The sequence below is a fragment of the Asterias amurensis genome, chromosome 1, assembly GCF_032118995.1.
Source record: "Asterias amurensis chromosome 1, ASM3211899v1".
NCBI classification, from domain to species: Eukaryota; Metazoa; Echinodermata; class Asteroidea; order Forcipulatida; family Asteriidae; genus Asterias; species Asterias amurensis.
Window position 1 is genome coordinate 19553649 of NC_092648.1, and position 19911 is coordinate 19573559.

At 39.3% G+C, this 19911-nt stretch overlaps 2 protein-coding genes across 2 annotated transcripts in view; both read right to left on the reverse strand.

Moving 5' to 3' along the window:
- Nucleotides 1-6064: 6064 nt before the first annotated feature.
- Nucleotides 6065-9762, reverse strand: LOC139939853 (large ribosomal subunit protein uL14m-like). The gene is made up of 3 exons (XM_071936007.1): nt 9628-9762; nt 7366-7448; nt 6065-6940 (listed from the first exon to the last, which is right to left on the reverse strand). Exons 2-3 carry the CDS (start codon nt 7446-7448, stop codon nt 6577-6579), a joined length of 447 nt encoding a protein of 148 aa, XP_071792108.1. The 5' UTR covers nt 9628-9762; the 3' UTR covers nt 6065-6576.
- Nucleotides 9763-11405: 1643 nt separating this feature from the next.
- LOC139934120 (uncharacterized) overlaps nt 11406-19911 on the reverse strand; it is a 31365-nt gene continuing 22859 nt past the window's right edge. The window contains exons 2-7 of the mRNA XM_071928444.1: nt 17764-17852; nt 17448-17641; nt 15670-15745; nt 14739-15169; nt 13733-13945; nt 11406-13586 (exon numbers count right to left, since the gene is read on the reverse strand). Coding sequence (XP_071784545.1) covers nt 12979-13586; nt 13733-13945; nt 14739-15169; nt 15670-15745; nt 17448-17641; nt 17764-17768 — 1527 coding nt within the window. The 5' untranslated portion in view covers nt 17769-17852 and the 3' untranslated portion in view covers nt 11406-12978. The remainder of the gene's footprint in view (nt 13587-13732; nt 13946-14738; nt 15170-15669; nt 15746-17447; nt 17642-17763; nt 17853-19911) is intronic.

Consider the following 19911-nt stretch of genomic DNA (forward strand, 5'->3'; position numbering starts at 1 on the left):
TTCGTGGAAAATTACGTCTTTCTCTAAAACTATGGCACTTCAGAGGGAGCCGTTTCTCACAATGTTTTATACCATCAATCTCTCCCCATTACTTGTCACCAAGTAAAGTTTTATGCCAACAATTATTTTGAGTAATTACCAATAGTGTCCACTGCCTTCAAGATGAGTTTTCAGTATTGCCAAATTGTGACATCACACTTTGTTTAGCAGTTTAGATTGGTTCTCAGTTAAGATCAATCTTAGCTCTTTGTGAAATCGACCACAGTATCATTTCCAAAATCCTCCCTTTATAAACTTCGGCTTCATGTTGTGTGTAACCTCCACTTGTTGTAAAGTCCTATTTTAAAATCTGTATAAATCTGTGCTGCTTTCTAATAATAATGAACAAAATGAAAGGTATTTCACTGACACAACGGGGAATTGTTCTCTGCTCAACATAATAGGAACACTTATTATGTTCCAATATATTAATTTCTTTTCGAAAAATCATTACCATCAGCGAATAATGATTGATACTCACTTTGGTAATATCTACTTTTTACATGTACTTTCATGGCTGAATATAATTGTCATATGAAGTTTCAATTCTTGAAGTGAGATCCAATATGGAAAAACAGGCTAACATGTTGGCGTTTTATCTGTTACTTCTTCACATAAATTTCCCCTCGATTCAGACTTTGAATCACAATTGAGTTTATTAGTTTTTGACAGAATCTATTGTTTCTTTGTCAGACACGCTATTCTTCCTGTTTTGACCACCAGTACCTGGTTGGTTTGCGAAGAAAGGTTCTCTAGCCCAGACGGCTCCTTTAACACTACTCCCGTCCTCGCTCCCGCTGCCGTGTATCCTATCCCGTCGCTTATTCTGTATCTCAATGCATTCACCAGGGGTCATCAACCTCGTATTCAACTGCGACATTGTTTTCCTTCTCTGTAAAATCTGCTTCTGCGAGGCAACCATCACCTCCATCGACTTGGCGTGGGAAACTTTCGGTGCCGGGATTTTCAGGGAAAGGGAGGACCGGGGTGTTGGACCGGACGCCGTGCTACCTTCGTCCGATGACGAGTAACGGCGACCGGTCGGATCAACCGGTATGCTCGGGTCGTAGACCTGTGTGTCCATGGCGAAGCCCTCCGAGAGCTCCACACTCTTACGGATGGAGGTGGACGACGATATCGGGTGGGCAACAGAGTGCCGACGCATGGGCATCCCGGACATGGGGGAGGAGGAACGGCTTGAGGAGGAACTATAGTAGTCCGAGTGTGGCCCCTTAGGATGGAGGAGGTTTGAGGTGGGTGGCATGTAGCCATTAGATGTCAGGGGGAATGAGGCTGATAGGCGTCTATCACGATTGTTATTCAGGTCTGGGGACAAGCCGATGGATGACTTACGAGGAGGCGCGTTATTATGACTGTCTAATGAAGTAGTCCGAGAGAGCCTTCGTCCACCGGCGTCTCCTTTCATATTGAACTCTACTGTAACTGTACTTGACTTACGGCGTTCACGGGGAGGGTTAGGTGCGTTCTTTGTGGGTGTTTCGTCAGATGATCGCCTCTTCCAGCTCGGTGTGTCCTCTTGTATGGGAGACGGTGGCAGCATGAGCCGTGGCAGTCGGTCCGATCCAGCCAGGCTCCCCTTGCGAGGAGAGGCCGGTTCACTGGTAGCTTCACTCTTCGATCGCAAACCCTTCCCAGTACCTCTTTCGATGGTCACCGAACTCTCGCTTGCCGACCGCCGTCTAACGCCCTGATTAACGGTCTTGGGTCTGTTGGGTGTTTGGTGCTCCCCACCACCAGGTACCAGGGCCAGGCTTTCTTTATCCGGAGCAGTGACGGACCTTAGCAACTTGGTCTGTGAGCCTGGTACGCCATTCTCACCCTCCTCGTCGTTCACTGTTTGTATGCTGTGAAGGAACCTCTTCAGTTCGGCATACTCCCTGTTGTGCAGCAACATGCTATCTGTGTGATTCTTGTCGAGACGCAAGTTCTGCTTGTCCAACTTGAGCTGGGTCTGCTTAAAGGAGTTAGAGTTAATAACATCTACTTCAGCCACCGCGAAGCTCCGACGCTTGTTTAACATCTTAGAAGAGCTCATTTTTTCGGCGTTGCGTTAGTTCGTCTCAGCTGATTAAATTCGCCTTCTTTTCTCAAATTCAAACCGAGTAATGGTAGTGTTTTCACTTCAAATTGTTTCAAGTTACAACATGAAGTTTTTGTTTTTTCTCTGAATAGATCCACTGCCCCGTTCGAGAGACAGAATAGTTTTATGTGCAGTCACGGTGATATCTGCTGAAGTGCCGAGTCCATGTTCCGTTATATTCATGAGCAATGAGCGTCTGAGGTTCGCTGGTCATGCTAAGACAGTAATTTGTCAGTAGCGAAAACTACTTTACTTGCTTTATCCCCAAAATTTGCAGGACAAATTTCTACCTTTTGTTCATCATATTTACATATGTTGTTCAAACGAAGTCCAGTCTTTACACATGTGGTTTCCAATCAATCAATCAAATCCAACTCAAGTAGTTTAAGTTAGTTGACAATTTCGTAGGCAATTTTTGTTTCTCTCCAGTAGCTGTGTTGAATGTCTTGTCGCAAAGCAACCAATCTATGTCCTCATCAGACTGGTTGATCCAACAATATTTCAGGACAAAGTTCTATCTGTCGTGCACCATAGTGTAGTATTGTTCAAACAAAGTCCAGTTCTACACATCAACCAATTCAATCAAACAAAATTCGCTTTCGAAAGTTGTTTGCAGTTTCGTAGGCAAATTATGTTTCTCTCCGGTAACTGTATTGAATAGCTTGTCGCACAGCAACCTATCGGCAGTCAATCCACGACGTCCTCATCAGACTGGTCCTTACCAGGCAACAGTTTCAATAAATGTGAGACAAATTTTCTCTTGTAGCGAGATATAAATATATAAATCCAATAGTCCTTGTGGTTGGATCGTCTGAAGAGTTCTTCTCCTCTACTAAACAAAGCTGTTTTATCCTTGGCACTAATTCCCAAACTGTTAGGGAAACAAAACACGGCACCTCATCCTCTAGTGGGATGTTCAGAATCCCCTCTCCACGGGGATTTGCTCAATCTTCACCGACGATTGTCACCCCACAATGGGGCACCTACTGACGGTAACAAGACAGCTACACAAAAGGGTTCTGGTGGTATCTTTTGTGGGTCGTCATCGGAGCGAGCAGTTACCAGGTGGACGAAGGGAGAGGATGGGCGCCCCGGGCGTGAACGAAAGTCCGAGCTTCCACAATCTGTTTACTCCTCACAGAAAACTGTTTTCTATTTTGGGTTTGGAAAGCGTTAGCATCTCTCCACCTCTTCAAAAAAGGCAACCAAATCCCTCTCGGTATGGATTAAATGTTATAATATACCCTTGATGAAATTAAGTACAGCAGTGTGGGTCATAAACAAATCAAATCTTTGACGCAAATATTTCTCTTCAGAGAGGGTTTTAAGAATTAAAATCCAGGGTCCAGCATCAACCGTTGTGGCAGGGAGGTAGCTAGATGGTCACACGAAACCGTGCAAGTGTTCAGTTAGTTTAACTACTCAATAAAAACGGCAACTTATCTAAACACAATTTCGCTCTGCTTTGTAACATGGAAGGACACAGCATGTTTTGCTTGTTTTGTTGACAAACATTAAACGTAGCAACCGCAACAGGCTATTTCATTTATCTACCCCTGCCAGTATCGACCTATTTGCCTTGGACTGTGTGCGTTAATTGAGGTTTGAGATAATTACTTAAAGGCAGTGGACATTATTGGTAATTGCTCAACATAATTTTTAGCATAACAACTGACTTGGTAAACAAGCAATTTTGATAGGTTTTGGTAGTTTAAAACCTTGTGAGATACGGTCCCCTCTAAAGTAACGTAGATTTTAAAAAAAAAGAGGTATTTTCTCATTCAAATTAAGAAATGGCATCAGGCTTGAAGCCTTTTATTAGGCATCTGAAGACACAACAATTTGTGCAACAAGTTTTTTTAAATATTATTATTCTCTTGCAACTTCGATGACCGAAAAAGTAAAAAAAAAATCACAGAGTTGTTATTTTATGCATATATTGGGATACACCAAGTGAGATACCGGTCTTTGACAATTATCAAAGGTGTATAGTGCCTTTAAGGCAACCATGTTACCAACCAGAGTATGATAAAGACTGTCCTCGATTGGGTTAAACAAATCATCGCGTTGTCCTAATGGTTTTTGTTTATGAATTGTATCAATACACCCTCGCTACCAGTTGAAGAAGTAATTACATCAAGTGTCCCATTTATTATTACACAACAATACATTCTTTATAACGCATTGAATACGAAACACAATGAAACAAAAGGGATATGCTGTTATTACGCACAATTAAGACATTCGTAAAATTGTGCAAGTTGCATTGTTTGGGATTTAACATGTTGTTGTCGTGTACACGTTTTGAGTTTTAATTTGTCTCGTTCAAAGTGCTTGCATTTTATAGGTATTTTTAGCACGAAGTATTTAATTGAAAATGAGAAATACCAAACGTTTTGAAATCACTCTTTCCCATCAAGGCAATTTTGAAGACTCGCGATAACATTGTACTAAAATCGTCAACGAAAGAACTTTTTGTAGGCAATTTCTGTCACGGTGAAATGGTTGTAACCGGTGTGATGGGTTGGCCGAATTGATGCTGAGGAATTTGATGACATTTTGCATCGAGAAGGGGGCCAATCAACAAAGGCCCAGTGTCACATGTTCGAAGGGGGTACTTCAGAACAGTGTGACATAATAAGAGCATTGGTTAGAGTAAAGGAATACTGTGAGTCCCTCTGCCTCACGCTAAACAGTGTCATCTTCACTTTATTTTTTACACTATCAAAACGGGCTCCGCAACAGTTTCCCTTTTTGTGACATTCACTCCTAATGGCACTTCAGTTTCTATAGTATCTTATAGAATAAGAAACCTGCTTCTTAGTTCTCTTTTATCCGATTGTTCGACGGGTGCCGTGTACTCATGAGCCCATTATTGTCTATTGAGAAACCCCAAGGCGTGGGCTCCCGTCCCCGGCTCTAAGCCGGGTCTTAATCTGGCCAATTCTTCGCAACAATAGAAGCCATAATGACAAACAAGTTGGCTCCACAGATTTACATGTAACTGCTGATTACAAACAAGTTGGCTCCACAGATTTACATGTAACTGCGGACCACTGTGCAGGATTAGGACGGCCGCACCGACAATAATAATGGAGGAAAGAAATGACTGAAAAAGACTCCTCAGACACTAATTAGTCTCTACACGCAGGAAAGAACTAATTATAAAGACGAGCACAGTGTACTGTTCGAAATCATTGACAAATCAACATTTTGCCCTTTTCATGGCTAACATTTCTCCCATAGTTGTACCGGTGTCGGATGCAATTGTGTCCACCATGCAATACTGTCCGCCGCAGACACTTTTGCATATGCAATCGTGTCCGGGGCTATGCAAGCGAGCATGCATGCACTGAACCTACCTATTTTTATGCAGCATGAACATTCACGTATTTTATGAGCAGCGAATACCATACGCCCGAACATTTCCCATGTCATTGATGACAGATGACATGCACTTAGCTTGTAAAAAAAAATGGCGAACGTGTTCCTTATACCAAGGGCGTTTCATTTACTGCAAGGACGGTTTTGCACGGGGGCGGACACAACTGCATATGCAAGAAATTTATAGATATTCTGAGTGCAAACTAATCGGAAATCGCACGACAACACGGCAGAATGTCGGACACTAAACACTGGGCCGACATTACGAGGCGAGTACCTTTTGTCAACTGTTCGCTGAAAACAATGTGTACAAGTGCATGGTAGAATTTAAAAACCTGCAGGAAAGGAATAATATTGGCTGTCGTGGTGATCTAGCCACACACAGTCTGCGTAATAATGATTCGGTTATAACCACTTATAGAAATTATACAACACTACAGAAAACTCTGCAACATCCATTACAAAGTTTCACACTCAGAATCGATAGAGGGCGCACTATTAAAACCATACACAGAAAAAACCAAGTGATTATTGTTCCAAGTTTATTTACACTCGTGTGGCATTTAAATAATAAACTGTATCTCGAGGTCACTCTAAAGCCCGGAAAAATGCAAATAAAATGCCTTAAATTTCGGTTTTAAGAAATATCAAGTCGAAACAGAGCATCATAGAATCTCGGGTTGCATTGTTGCTATGCTTGTTGAAATAATTGTATGGTCTCAACAAGTACTCATCTGTTTCCAATGTACAATCAATAGTTTTGTTATTAAGAAATAATTCTAAATAGAATGATTAATATTTTGTCGGTCTTCTAAAATTGCTTAAATCTTATCATAAAAAATTTTGAAAGTAAGGAGAGCACAAACTTCTTTACCCCCATTTGTGGTGTTTCATTTTTGTAAACTCAATTGTGAAGTATCTTTTTCTTGCAAAAGATAGTTCAAATGGCCTGACGTTTCAACCCTAGCAGAGTCTTTCTCGTAGCTAAAAAACCCACGTTTGTTTTGTAATATATATCTTTTTCTATTTTTGGTGAAACTCAAGAATGACGATCATACAAATGTTGTGGCGATGGCAAATACTTTGGACAGATCTTTCCTGCTCCTCAGATGTGATGGAATCGGAACCTTGATTCTCGTCCCTGTGGGGTTGCCGCTCTCTTCCAGCAACACAATGTTATTTGAGTCAAACCTTGGTGTCATCCTCGGTCCGACCTGTTTGACTCCAACTATAAGAGCCTTCTTCTTCTGCCCCTTGATGGCTACTAAGATCTTGTCTCCTGTTGTGCCGATGCGTTGTTTGTTGTAGACCATGATACAGCGAGGTGGTTTGTGGACTGCTGACGCTCCGAGTGCCGAGTTGTCAACAACGCGTAACCTCGATAGAAGGATGATGGAGGAGACTGGATTCGATGTACTGCAGAGTTTTTTTTCAATGTTGATAAAGAGAAAATCATAATTAAATTATGAAAGTACTGAAGGGTGGGTTGTATCACCCAATGTCGCAGCTGTTCAAAATTATGTTTTAATTTAACTGTTCTAGACTTTCTGAGGAGTGCAAAGAGCCCCCCCCCCCCCCTCAAAAATGTAAGGAGGACATAGAACATGTCACTTGAATATTGACATATCTTAAATAAAAGTTATGCAACTTTCTCAAGTGCCAGAACCAAAACGAGCACAGTTGAGCAGATGAGACCAAAAACCGATACAGTTCAAATAATTTAGAGCCACAGTTTAAAAAATATCAGTTGTCATCAAAAACAAGACTGAGAACTACTAAAATCTGCAGTCGTACTTAACAGACTTGTTAATAAAATATATATTTATAAAAAAAATACACACCTAAAATGAGAAGCACATAAATTTGTTGGGTTTATGTGAGGAAGCTTGCTGACAAGTTTGTGGACACACTGCAGCACCGACATCTGAAGAAAAAAACACAATACTGGTTTGTTTGTTTGCAACTTTAATGAAAGCTCATAATGAGTCATTATTACTAAACATTATGAAAAAAAAACCTATTAAACATAACACACAATTTTCAACATTAACACAATCCACATGATAGAAACCATAAAAAGGGCCTGTGTTACTAGAACCATTTATAATTAATCTTAAAAATATTTTTACCGCTCTAAAATGCAGGCGCTTCACAGAGGTTAAAAAGATTAAGCAAGTATAGACCAATTTAAGGAAAACCAATTTAAGAAAAACAGATTAAAAATGCTTAAGAAAATTACAGACGACCAAAGACAATCATTAAAAAGTTAAGCAAGTAAGAACAATCCTGGACAATAAATATTACTAAAATGAAGCAGTGATGGCCTTAGCCTTAGCATCTGTACTAATCTAAAAGACAATTTAGTACAAACATGATAGAAAAAAGGCAAGGCAAAGAATTATGAGAATTAATTCAGAAATAGGCAAGAAGAAAAATAGCAACCAATCAGAGTTCAAAGATGTAAGGACAATAAAAGAGGCTTATCAATAGCCGAGTGGATAACGGGAACACAAAGTTCAAATTTGACACTGGACCCACTGGCCTGAGGTCAGTAGTTGTTGTGCTGGGCCTGTAAACTCCTGTTTGGAAAAGTCCAGCAGTCTTGTGTTTTTAAATTGAATACTACTTCAGGCCTGATACTTCACGGAGGCAACGGAGGCGATTGCCTCCGTTGCCCCTTGCCATTGCCTTGGTGCCCTTGAAATGGTCCAGTAGAAATTTACAATTTCCTCATAGGGTGCCCTTTGCCAAAGAGAAAATGCCTTGGTGCCCTTGCCCTTTCAAAAACGAAGCATACAGTCCTGCTACTTGAATAAAACCTCACTGTGGGATACATCTGAAGAAAAAAAAAAAGTTATGTTAAAATGTCGACTTGAGTCGGACACACACCTTTCAAATTTATTGAATTGTGCAGCACTGACGTGTATCCAGCAAGACAAAATGAACAAAATATTATGTTATACCGTATGTCATAATTCTTGTTCAAATAAAAACAGTCCACATGTAATACTGTTCTCAACTTTTTAGTACAATTCTGGACCTGTAAACATTTAGAGAAACAATCCCTTTGGTTTAGCCCAAGTTCATACCATAAAGCACATTATTTATATAAATAAATATGCCCAAAGCAGAAGAGGTCAATTTATATTGCCTCCTCTACTGTACAGAAATGAGCATCATGTCAAACATTAGTTCATATGGTTAGAACCTTCATCCCCAATGAATGAAAGAAAACAGAATCTGATGTTTATTGGAGATTCCACTGTCTGAGTTGTCAGCTGTAGAGTATAGAGGTCCAGGATTTACGATCATTGCAGCTACTCACAAGTGATTCCATGAAGTATCTTGGTTATTGATTTGAATTTATTGGGATAAACAAATTAGCAGGAAACAACCATACCATACAATTAACAAACTACAACCATACAATTGAAATAAAGAAAAATTTTAATAATGAGAAGTATTAATAATAAGAAAGGGTTATTGTTAAATATTAAATTAAATTCAATGTAAAAAAAAGTATGTTCAGTTGTGACTCTTTTCACTTCAACAAGGCCAAATCAGACAGTGGAGGAAGGAAACAAACAACTATTTTCCCTTTTTCATGTTATCTTCACAGTACTTTACAAAACATGTTATCTTATAACAATATCTATCTGAGTGTTCTTATAACTATGCAGCTGAACGCAATAGTGTCAAAAATCTGTTTGCAAAAATTGTCTGCCAACACTTTTTCACTCTAACTAATTAATATTTTCTCAAGTCAAGTCATATATAGTATACATACATGCATGGGCCCATTGTATTGTTTGTTACCACACAAAAAAGTTACACTACAGCATCTCATTTGAAATAAGTTATTGTTTTGTTTAATATGAATGAAAACGTGGAGGCCGGATACAGAAATATTTCCTCACGGATTTCGAACAAAAACAGAATATAGTAACTAAATCCATGAAGCCAAATCTTAATGTAAAAATATAATGAAGAAGGTAATGTCCGGAAACTGGACCAAATGGGTTCTGGGTTCTAAAATGAAAACGTTCACAATTAAAACCTGATATGCTTACCCTACTAACCATCACAACAAAAATAAACCATACCTTGTCTGGTAAATTGGTAAATGCTTCACAAAATAGGACGTCTCCTAACCACAAATTTCACACCCCCAAAAACCACGCGATTTCTTCGAGGATTTCGTGTCCCGTGTTGGCCAGTTTTAGCAATCTGTATACCGCCCTCAAGAGTCAAGTAGATCTAACGCTGGGGATGGATATGGGGCCGTTTGCGAGCATCGCCCCCGCCCCCCCCCCCCCCCCCCCCCTCGTTTCTGCGGGGAGATCGCAAACCGAAGTCCATCATCTCTGCGACGACGTCGCTGATGCTGATTTCAATTCAATTCAATTCAATTCAATTCAATGAACATTTATTTTCATGTCGACAATAACAATTTAAGCATACACTAGAAAACAAATATCGATGAATGCAATGTATAGAATTTGTAGATAATAACTACAACAATTAACGTAATAGTCAACATGCAGGGAAAAAGTTTAAGCATAAATGCTTTTGTATATTTCCCTGAGACAGACAAGGACAAAATAATAAAAGCAACCAAAAACAGAACAAAGAAACAAAAAACAAACAATGATACAGACCAGACTAATCAATAAAAATAATTGTCGACACCACAGTCTTTGTACAATTAGTGTTTATGCTACAGTTACAAATACATATTCAAGAGGTGCTGTTTCAATTTCTTTGAGAATGAATGAAGTGAACGAAACTCTTTAATATCAGAGTTAAGGTTGTTCCAGAATAGTGTGCCACGAGATACAATGTTGTTTTGGGAAAACGTGGTTCGGTTGAATCTTGTTTACGAATCGCCTTTTAAAACCGCACGAGTTGAATAATTATCGATTGATGAACACAGTGCAAAAGATCATTAAATCCGTTAGGCAAAGAGCCACTTTTTTATTTATACATGAATTTACCTGCACTAAAATTGTACAAATTGTCAAATTTAAGGACCTTTAATGCTCGAAACCTCACTAAAGTTGCAATGATCAAAACGTTTTGTTCGAGGCTAGTGACCTTTGACAAAATCATCCAGCAAAATCTAAGGCTAGGACTATATAGGGCCTATATGTCAAGGTTTTGTTGCCACCAACAAAAATTGCATTTCTACAAAAATTTTATTTACAAAAATTACATTTACAAAAATTGCAGTTGGAGGACTTATTAATGTTTATCATCTTGCCATTCATTTCCCAAAATATCCACATGAAATCAAATAAAGGCAGTGAACACTATTGGTAATTACTCAAAATAATTATTAGCGTAAAACCTTAGGTAACGAGTAATGAGGAGAGGATCGATAATATAAAACATTGTGAGAAACTGCTCCCTCTGAAGTGACGTAGTTTTCGAGAAAGAAGTTCATCGAATTTGATTTCGAGACCTCAGAATTAGAATTTGAGGTCTCAAAATCAAGCATCCGAAAGCACACAACTCCGTGTGATAAAGGTGTTTTTTCTTTCATTATTATCTCACAACTTCTATGACCGAGTGAGCTCATTCACATGTTTGTCAACTGTCCGAAAAATCCATCAAAACTGTTTTCACCGACACTTCTTTGAGCCATGCATGGAAGATTGTGAAGGATAAGTTTTGGAAATAAACATAGAGTTGTAGGATGTTTGTAGGCCACAAAAAGTGGTCAATTGGACATTCACGTTATTGATGTAACTCCTGAGAAAAACAACTCAATGAGAAAAATTCAGGTTAAATTTATGAACGACAGTTCTATAAATCTCATTAATTGTTATAATTTCAAAATTACAAACGCTAAAGAGTTTGCATATAAAGTAGCCTACTAAAAGGATACTCCAACGTACAAAACTAAGCTACCAGCACATTTGTATACGTATTTAAAGGGGGAAAACAGCCTTTTAAAGGTTCCTTTTTGTTTATTCCTATTTTTTTACAAAACATTAAAAATTTGTATTAAAATACTAATGCTCAAAATATTCGTCTAAAATGATGCCACCGACATGGTTGAGCCTTTTTTAGTATAACCATTTATAATATGGATTTGGGAAACACCATTTTGTGGACCCAATATCAGTTGGCCTATATGGCCTATAGGAATATTCAAGTTGAGGCAATGGAGGTGCGTGAAATTACTGACCATGGGCGGAGTCTCACCCTTCCCCCTTATTTTAAGCTCACTTGGCATTATAAAGGAAAAAATGTGTATCTTTATGTTTAGATGGTACTGGCGGTGTATATGTGTAGTATGTTTCTGACTAAAGAGAACAATTGTTGCGTTGTAATGTAACAGGCAAAATGTACGGTTTTTCCAAGCGGTTTTTTTTAAGCTGAGAAGGGATAACCATGACGCAGTTTGCTGATCACATCTTTCAGCAACCCAGCAACTGCTGCTGCCGAGAGAGCAAAAACAAAAGGAGACCGCCACCCATGCAGGAGTAATAAGTAATTTTAACCAGCATTTGGCATAATTATTATTTTGGTGACAACAGTTTTGCCGAATATGTCTGGCATTTTATAAATTAATTACTTTGCAAATGAGGCCTCATAATAGGCCCCTTTGGGGATTTTATTTTTAAGCTGTTAATGTTCCCATCCCATCGTTTGAAGGAAATGAATTATGTAAATTGTTCGTATTATGAGCTGGCAAGCTTAGTAAAGTAATGAGAGTACATGAAGCTTTTATAATGACGACCACTAGAAGATTATCACCAAAGTTAAAACACTATTAAAACGAAGAAAAAAAACGTTACATTGAAAAGTATGGTATTTACAAACAAAGAGAACATCAAGATAAAACTTATGCAATATGTGGTTGTCTCATATCAGACTCCAGCAAAACAGAAAGACATGAGGTGTACAACAAAATTAGGAGGCACTTTACGCGCAAATTAATCATTTGATAATTAATTAGTTATTTTTTTGAGGCTTTTCAGGGGCAGGGATTAGAGCGGCTCCCGCCCCTGCCCTCGTCCCCCTGTTGGTTTATCACCACTACCACTACCACTCCCCAACACCACCCCACCATCCCACCACCACCCTAGTAACCATCTATAAGCATGAATTTATTGTAACCCAAAATAATGCGAACATTTCTAATTATACATCGTTTATCTTTACAGGTTTTGATCACCGTGTGGTTCCATAACTATACAAAAACTGCCTAAAATCTGTAGGCGAAAAGAACCAACCAGTTTTCCCCCTCAATTACATTACTTTTCAAGCTTCTTTACTTTCGGGACTGAAGTGCTTAGTCGGACCATGGAGGAGTACGTTCTGTTTCCTCCATGGTCAGACCACAATAGCACGTGGTGTTTTCCGGTGCTATCCTGTCCGGTCGGGTGAACTGAAATAAACCCTAACTGGATCCCCAATCACCTCTCGGAACCAACTTAATAACCACGTCATCCTCTATTCAAAAGCATCAACACGCGCCGAGTATAATAATACAAGTTAAAGAGGACAACGCCCGTGACAATACGAAGTGATGACGTCACTGTGGCGGCAAAGCTACTCGTGTTACCCTTAGCGATCCACCTAGCAACATTTCGAGCACTGATGACCGAAGTTTCCATCTGCGAAGCCACACTCTCCATTCCATTCAAGTTGAACACGCGATCATCCAAGGCGAGGCTCTGGTAGAAGTACTCGTCGATGATTGGCGGACTCAAAGGGAAGACGTAATCCCAGCTCTGGGTCATGACCTCTTGAACTCCATCGAAGAGGTCACCCAGTAGGTCATTTTGAGTGAGGTTTATAGGACTGGTTACCTGGTAGAGATTGAACCGTCCGATTGTCTCTTGTAAATATATGGACACCCAAGGTAAGGTTTGATTAGATGTAGTGAGAAGAGGCAGCGGGCTTGATCCGTTGATGAAGTGCTCTTGGGTTGGGAAGTAACTGGGGCGAAGTGACTCTGCCACTACAAACGAAACGTATGTGTACAGCGTGTTCCAACTCCTCCTTGGCTGGGTTGTAGAAGGATCGGAATAGAATCCTTCAAACTTGATATCTGTAATCAAATACCAGGAACATTATTGTTAATTGTTCACCACTTATTAATTCGTTGCTGAAATTTCTGTCAATGGAATGAAATTACCCAATGTTGCATTCCGGATGTTTTACAGTGCAGTTGTATCTTGGGAAATATGGACTTACCCGCCCACTCTAACGGAGCTGCGATTACAACTGCGTCCGCATCTATCTCATGCGCGACCCCATCTGTAACGTATTTAACTGTATACTGCTGGCTGGCTTCCTCCTGCGTCTTTCTGATGATGTGAGTAACGCGAGAGTTCAGGTTCAGATCTGCGCCTGATGATTCAACAAGTCCTCGTACCAACTTGCTCATACCACCCTCGATGTAAAATGCTGCGGTCAAAAACACATTGCACACAAAATTTAATTGGTAAGACCATGGAGAATCCTACCTCCACGGTAAGACACTGCTCTATAGAATAGCAAAGGTCGTGGGTTCGAATCACACCCGAGTAATATGCTTGTGGATTTTTTTTCACAGAACTCGGGAAAGTGCCGAGTACACAGTGCTAACACATCGGTGTATGGGTTGACCCCCCCCCCCCCAAACAAATAAATAAATAAATAAATACATTAATTAATAAACAAATAAATAAAATAAATATGATCTCGTTAACATCGGCATTGAATGTTTAAGAATATATTTAACATTTTTTGGGGCTCAAATCGTGAAGTAGTTGTTAAAGGAACACGTTGCCTTGAATCGGTCGAATTGGAAAAGCGTTTGTAACCGTTTGTTATAAAATGCACACGGGTAGAAAGATGTTGTAAAAGTAGAATACATTGATACACACAAACATGCCTCGAAATTGCACGGTTTTCCTTTTACCTCGTCGACTAACACGGCCGGCCATTTATGGGAGTCAAATGTTTGACTCCCATAAATGGCCGACCGTGTTAGTTCGAACAGTAATAGGAAAACCACGCAATTTCGAGGCAAATTTGTGTTGATCATTGTATTCTACTTTTAAAACATCGTTCCAACCATATGCATTTTATAAAAACGGTTACAGTTGCTTTTTATATACCAATTCGTCCGACCCAAGGCAACGTGTTCCTTTAACGCAAATATTTGTTTCGTTGTAATTTAAAGACACCATACATTTTAAGGCATGTCCAAACTCACAATTTCTCAGAAGCCCTTCCAGGCACACCATACCAATCATACTTTGGCTTTCAAGTCCCTGACCAAAGTATTGTCTGCTCACAGGTTCAATGAGGTAATCTTGTGCCTCCTGACTCAATGGTGTCGGGCCGTCAGAGAAGTATGCCGAGGCCGACCTGCCAACGAACTCGTCCAATCCCCCGGCCCGCAGATAAGCATGGACGGACTCAAACACGCTCCTGCTGGCGTACTTGTCGTATGTTTTTTTTACGGCGGTCGAGTAGTCTGTGAGACGACTCTGCATCTCGGTTTCAGCACCGGGATTTCTCGCCAAAACATCGGTCGTTGTTTGGAGTTGATGAGCACCGTCCCAGACGAAGATCTTTGGGTAGCTCGTATGCTGAAACGACCTCACGGTAAGGTTCAGATCCTTCGCCAGCTCAGCGATATGTCTACAAAACATACAAATCATAGCTGCTGGTAAATTTTATAATAGAATTCGTGGGTTCGAATCCCACCCGAGTAATATGCCTGTGATTGTGTTCACAGAACTCGGGTTAGTACTGAGAATGCAGTGCTAACACACATCGGTGTATATGGGTCAAACAACCAAAATGAATATTCTTTATCCCCAATGCAATTTAAAAAATGTTTTTAGTTGTTAAATATACACCCATACATCTTGTCAGACTGACTGAAAGTTTCTTTCATGTAGAATGTTTGAAATTTGTCTTCTACATAAATGCTCTAGAAATATTTTGTAATACTTATAAAATGTTCTTATTTTCGAAAAGAAAACGATAATGCAGTTGCAAAGCTGCAAACCCTCATGACTAAAATGCGATTACAGTTCCACCAGATACATACACATTTATTTGTACAATATCAAATGCTGCACCATCGTCGTGTTCATGTTATAAGTGCTATTTATCACCATATCGGTAGGTATTACCTCTGACCTGCATTGACAAATTTTGCACCAAGTCCAACTGTGGTGTTCCAAAAAGATACGTCTTTGATTCGCCCACCTTGAAAAAAAGGAAGAACAATAGCAGTCATACTGGGCCGAATTTCATAGAGCTGCTATATAAGCACACAAATTTGCTCAGCATAAAATTTATTCCTTGATAAAAACAGGTTACCAACAAAATTTCCATTTGTTGCATTATTTCTTGTTACTGGTATTCAGCTGTTGTTTGCTTATCCTTAAAATCACTTGGAAATTTGGTTGGTAATCCTGTTTTTATCAAATTTCATGCTAAGCAATTCTTTGTGCTTAGCAGCTCTATGAAATTGGGCCCTGGTGATGGGTTTCTACAAAATCCCTAATGATGTTGCTATACTGTCTAACTGGTCCTCACCACAAAATACCACAAGCGACTGTGGCGACCAAATCTGCAATACAAAATACAAAATAGATAAACCCCATGTACCAAATACTAGCCTAGAAGGCATGGTACGTTGTTGCAGTCTGTACTACCAGTGTATATGAGTAATCTAAGCTTTGTAAACTAGAAAAAACAGAACCATGAAGGAAAAAAACCCAACAGGTACCTCTTTTCAATCAATAAATGAATCACCCGGATTATAATTAAAGGGTTATTAAATGATGGGGTCTCCAAAAATCACTTTTTGAGATAGAGACCCATATTTTAATATGTGTGTAGCTTGAAGATAAACAAAAATAAATAATATGTAGAATATTGTTCATGAAGATCAACGGCAGAGTGTATTATCACACTTGCCATTTTAATTTTAAAATGTCCACATTTTCCCCTGCATACGCATGATAATGCGCTTGTCAATATCTGAAGAATTCCAAAGCTATATTATTATATGCTTTTGAAAACGAATTCCTTTTTTCGGACAATAAAGTAGATGTCATTGCATGATGTGTTGTGGTGATGAACAGTGGTATTTGAAATAAACAAATATACTGATTTTGTTTTGCGAATGATCAGTGACAAAGTTTGCTCCTAGGATCGCAAAGACAAAGATGTAAGATTCATGCAAATCATGCTTAAAGGCAGTGGACACTATCAGTAATTAATACTCAAAATAATTATTAGCATAAAACCTTTCTTGGTGACAAGTAATGGGGAGAGGTTGATGGTATAAGACATTATGAAAAAAGGCTCCTTCTGAAGTGCCATAGTTTTTGAGAAAGAAGTAATTTTCCACGAATTTGATTTCGAGACCTCAGATTTAGGATTTGAGGTCTCGAAATCAACCATCTAAACGCACACAACTTCGTGTGACAAGGGTGTTTTTTCCTTTCATTATTATCTCGCAAGTTCTCGCAAGGCTAGTCTTTGACAATTACTAATAGTGTCCATGTCTTTAAAGGCGCTGGTAATATAATGTAATTACTCAAAATAATTGTTAGCATAAAAAATAAATAGGTAAGAAGCAATGGACAGCTGTTGATAGTATAATACATTGTGAGAAGCGGCTCACTCTGAAGTGTTGAAAAAGAAGTAATTTCTCACTAAAATATTTGAATTCAATTCGAGACCTAAGCTGATGTCTCGAATTCATGCATCTGAAAGCACACGACTTGTGCGACAAGGGTGTTTTTTTCTTCCCCATTATTCTCTCGCAACTTTGACGACCACTTGAGTTCAAATTTTCACAGGTTTTCTATTTTATGCATGTGTTGAGATACACCAAGTGAGAAAACTGGTCTTTGACAACTACCGAAGGTGTCCGGTGCCATTAAAAGAGACTCACCCACGTCATCCTGAGCTTCAAAGATGGTTATCTTGTCAATGGGGTCCTGTTTCGAGAGGTAGTGAGCACACGAAGTTCCACCAATACCCGCTCCTATGATCACTACACTTTTTGTAGGGTGTCCACCGTGGGCCATTGTGGTAGACGTGAACACCAGTGAGATCAGCACCAGACACAGACTATTACTACGGGACCTATATACGAAACGGATGGGGTTAACAATGATATGAAAATACATTCAGTTTTGCATTTTATGGTTGTAAACGTAGCTGAATTATTTTTGCCTACCCGCTAAAATACATGACATCTCACTTACCTCATATTGTGTGCACCTGCGTGGTTCTATAGACAGACGATGCGAAGTTTGGACAGATTTTGGAAGTGTGGAAGTTTTGAAGTTCTGACCTGAAAAAAAAGACCGATCAAAATGCAACATACTATGACAAAGGCGTAAACCTTCCCTATTGCAAGAATATAACTATAGTAGTAGCAATACTTTAAATGCACTTGACACCTTTAGTAATAGTCAAAGACTAGTCCTCTCACTTGGTGTAACTCAACATATGCATAAAATAATAAAAAACATGTGAACGTTTTAACTCAACGACCAATTTGGTCGTCAAAGTTGCGAGAGCATAATTGGAGAGAAGGAACCCTTGTTGCACAAGTTTTGTGCTTTCAGATGCCTTGAATTCAAGACTTCAGCTGAGGGAGGTCTCGAATTTTAATTCAAATATTTTTTTAGTGAAAACTACTTCTTTCTCAAAAACTACGTTTTGGAGGGAGCCGTTTCTCATAATGTTTTATACTATCAACAACTCTCTATTGCTCAGTACCAGGTAACTTTTGCTAACAACTATTTTGAGGTATTACCAATTTAAAGTGTCCCGTGCCTTTAAGGGAGGTTTACCACCAGGACCAACCTTATTCCTCTCAAAGTTATGTGTAAAAATGTGAACTTATTCTCAACCTTGCCAATATTGTTATGTTGTGAACATCCTAGCATAATAGATATCGCTTTTCAGTAGGCAAATATGTGACCTTTCCATGTGGAGGAACACTATCGGCACTGGTTGGCAATGACGGCCATATGTTAGCAAATCACTCGATCAAGTATATAGCTGACCTATTTCAACATTTCTGCAAACTTGCAAACTAAAAGTATACATGTATGATTGGTTGCTTTGTTAACAACAAACAACACTCTTTGAATATGAGCAACGTAACATTTTTTAACTTTGCATGCGCGACGCAGGTTGACCCACAGGAGGGCGCTCTTTCAGACAAGCATTAGCAGGGGATTCTGTCCCCCTCGGGAAGATTCTGTCCCCATATGGCACACATTGTACAAACGTCTTTTGATAGCGCCCTCTTTGAATCATCCTCATTCAGTCCACGTTAATTTCCCATATGAGGGACAGAATCCCCGACGGACAGATTTCCCACCAGGGGTACCGGAAGACTAAAAAACACGATCACAGACTTGAACCAAGTCTATGGTTCCGCAGGCAGCCCTGGAGTTCCATAACTATGCATAGGTTGACACTTCTAGAGCTCCGTATATTTTTTATTTCAACTATCCCATCTTTAATTCGTTTTCCATAAGATAAGGAGAATCATGAACAAGCAAAATTAGTGAAATTTACTGTTGAGATGGGTACATTTTGTTTGCAGGACTTCATGCCTTTATTAGTAGAGTTCAAGGCATGTCACCAAATGGACCCTTCCCATGAAATATGCTAATTACATTCACGCATGCGTACAGACCCTGTTGGTTGGCAAACGCAATAGAGTTGTGCACTAAGCAGACGTGCAATCGCGTCTGCTTGACGCACCCATTACCCGTGTACAAAAAAGCGCGATGCTCCCTCAATTTGCCAACCAAAACGTTGGTGCGCACGCGCTATGGGCAATTTACATATTTCATGGGAAGGGTCTATTGGGGAACTCAGAACACCACAAGTCTGTGCCATTTTGGAAAAAAGAAATAAGGGGTTTATACTAGTTTTGTAATCCTACAGAAGTCGTCATGAGATGGCCACAATACATAAACTACACAGCTCGTTACCAAAGGCACTAGACACCTTTGGTAATTGTCAAAGACCGGTATTTTACACTTTGGTGTAACCAAATGCCTAAAGTGGGCTCAAATTGGTAATCGAAGTTGCCCTGTTGCACAAATTAATGTGTGTGCTTTCAGATTCATATAAAAAGGGTTTACTTTTAGTCTTTTACTTTTAGTCTTTTACTTTGAGTGAGATATTGACTCTTTCTCAAAAACTACGTAACTTCAGATGGAGCTGTTTGTCACAACAGCTCTTTGTTGCTCGTACCAATCAAGTAAGTTGTTACGCTAATAATTTATTTGAGTAATTACCAATAGTGTCCACTGCATTTAAAAGGATTTTTTTTTGGATTAACTAACCTTCCTGAAAACCTTACAAGAAGGATACCATCAATGTCT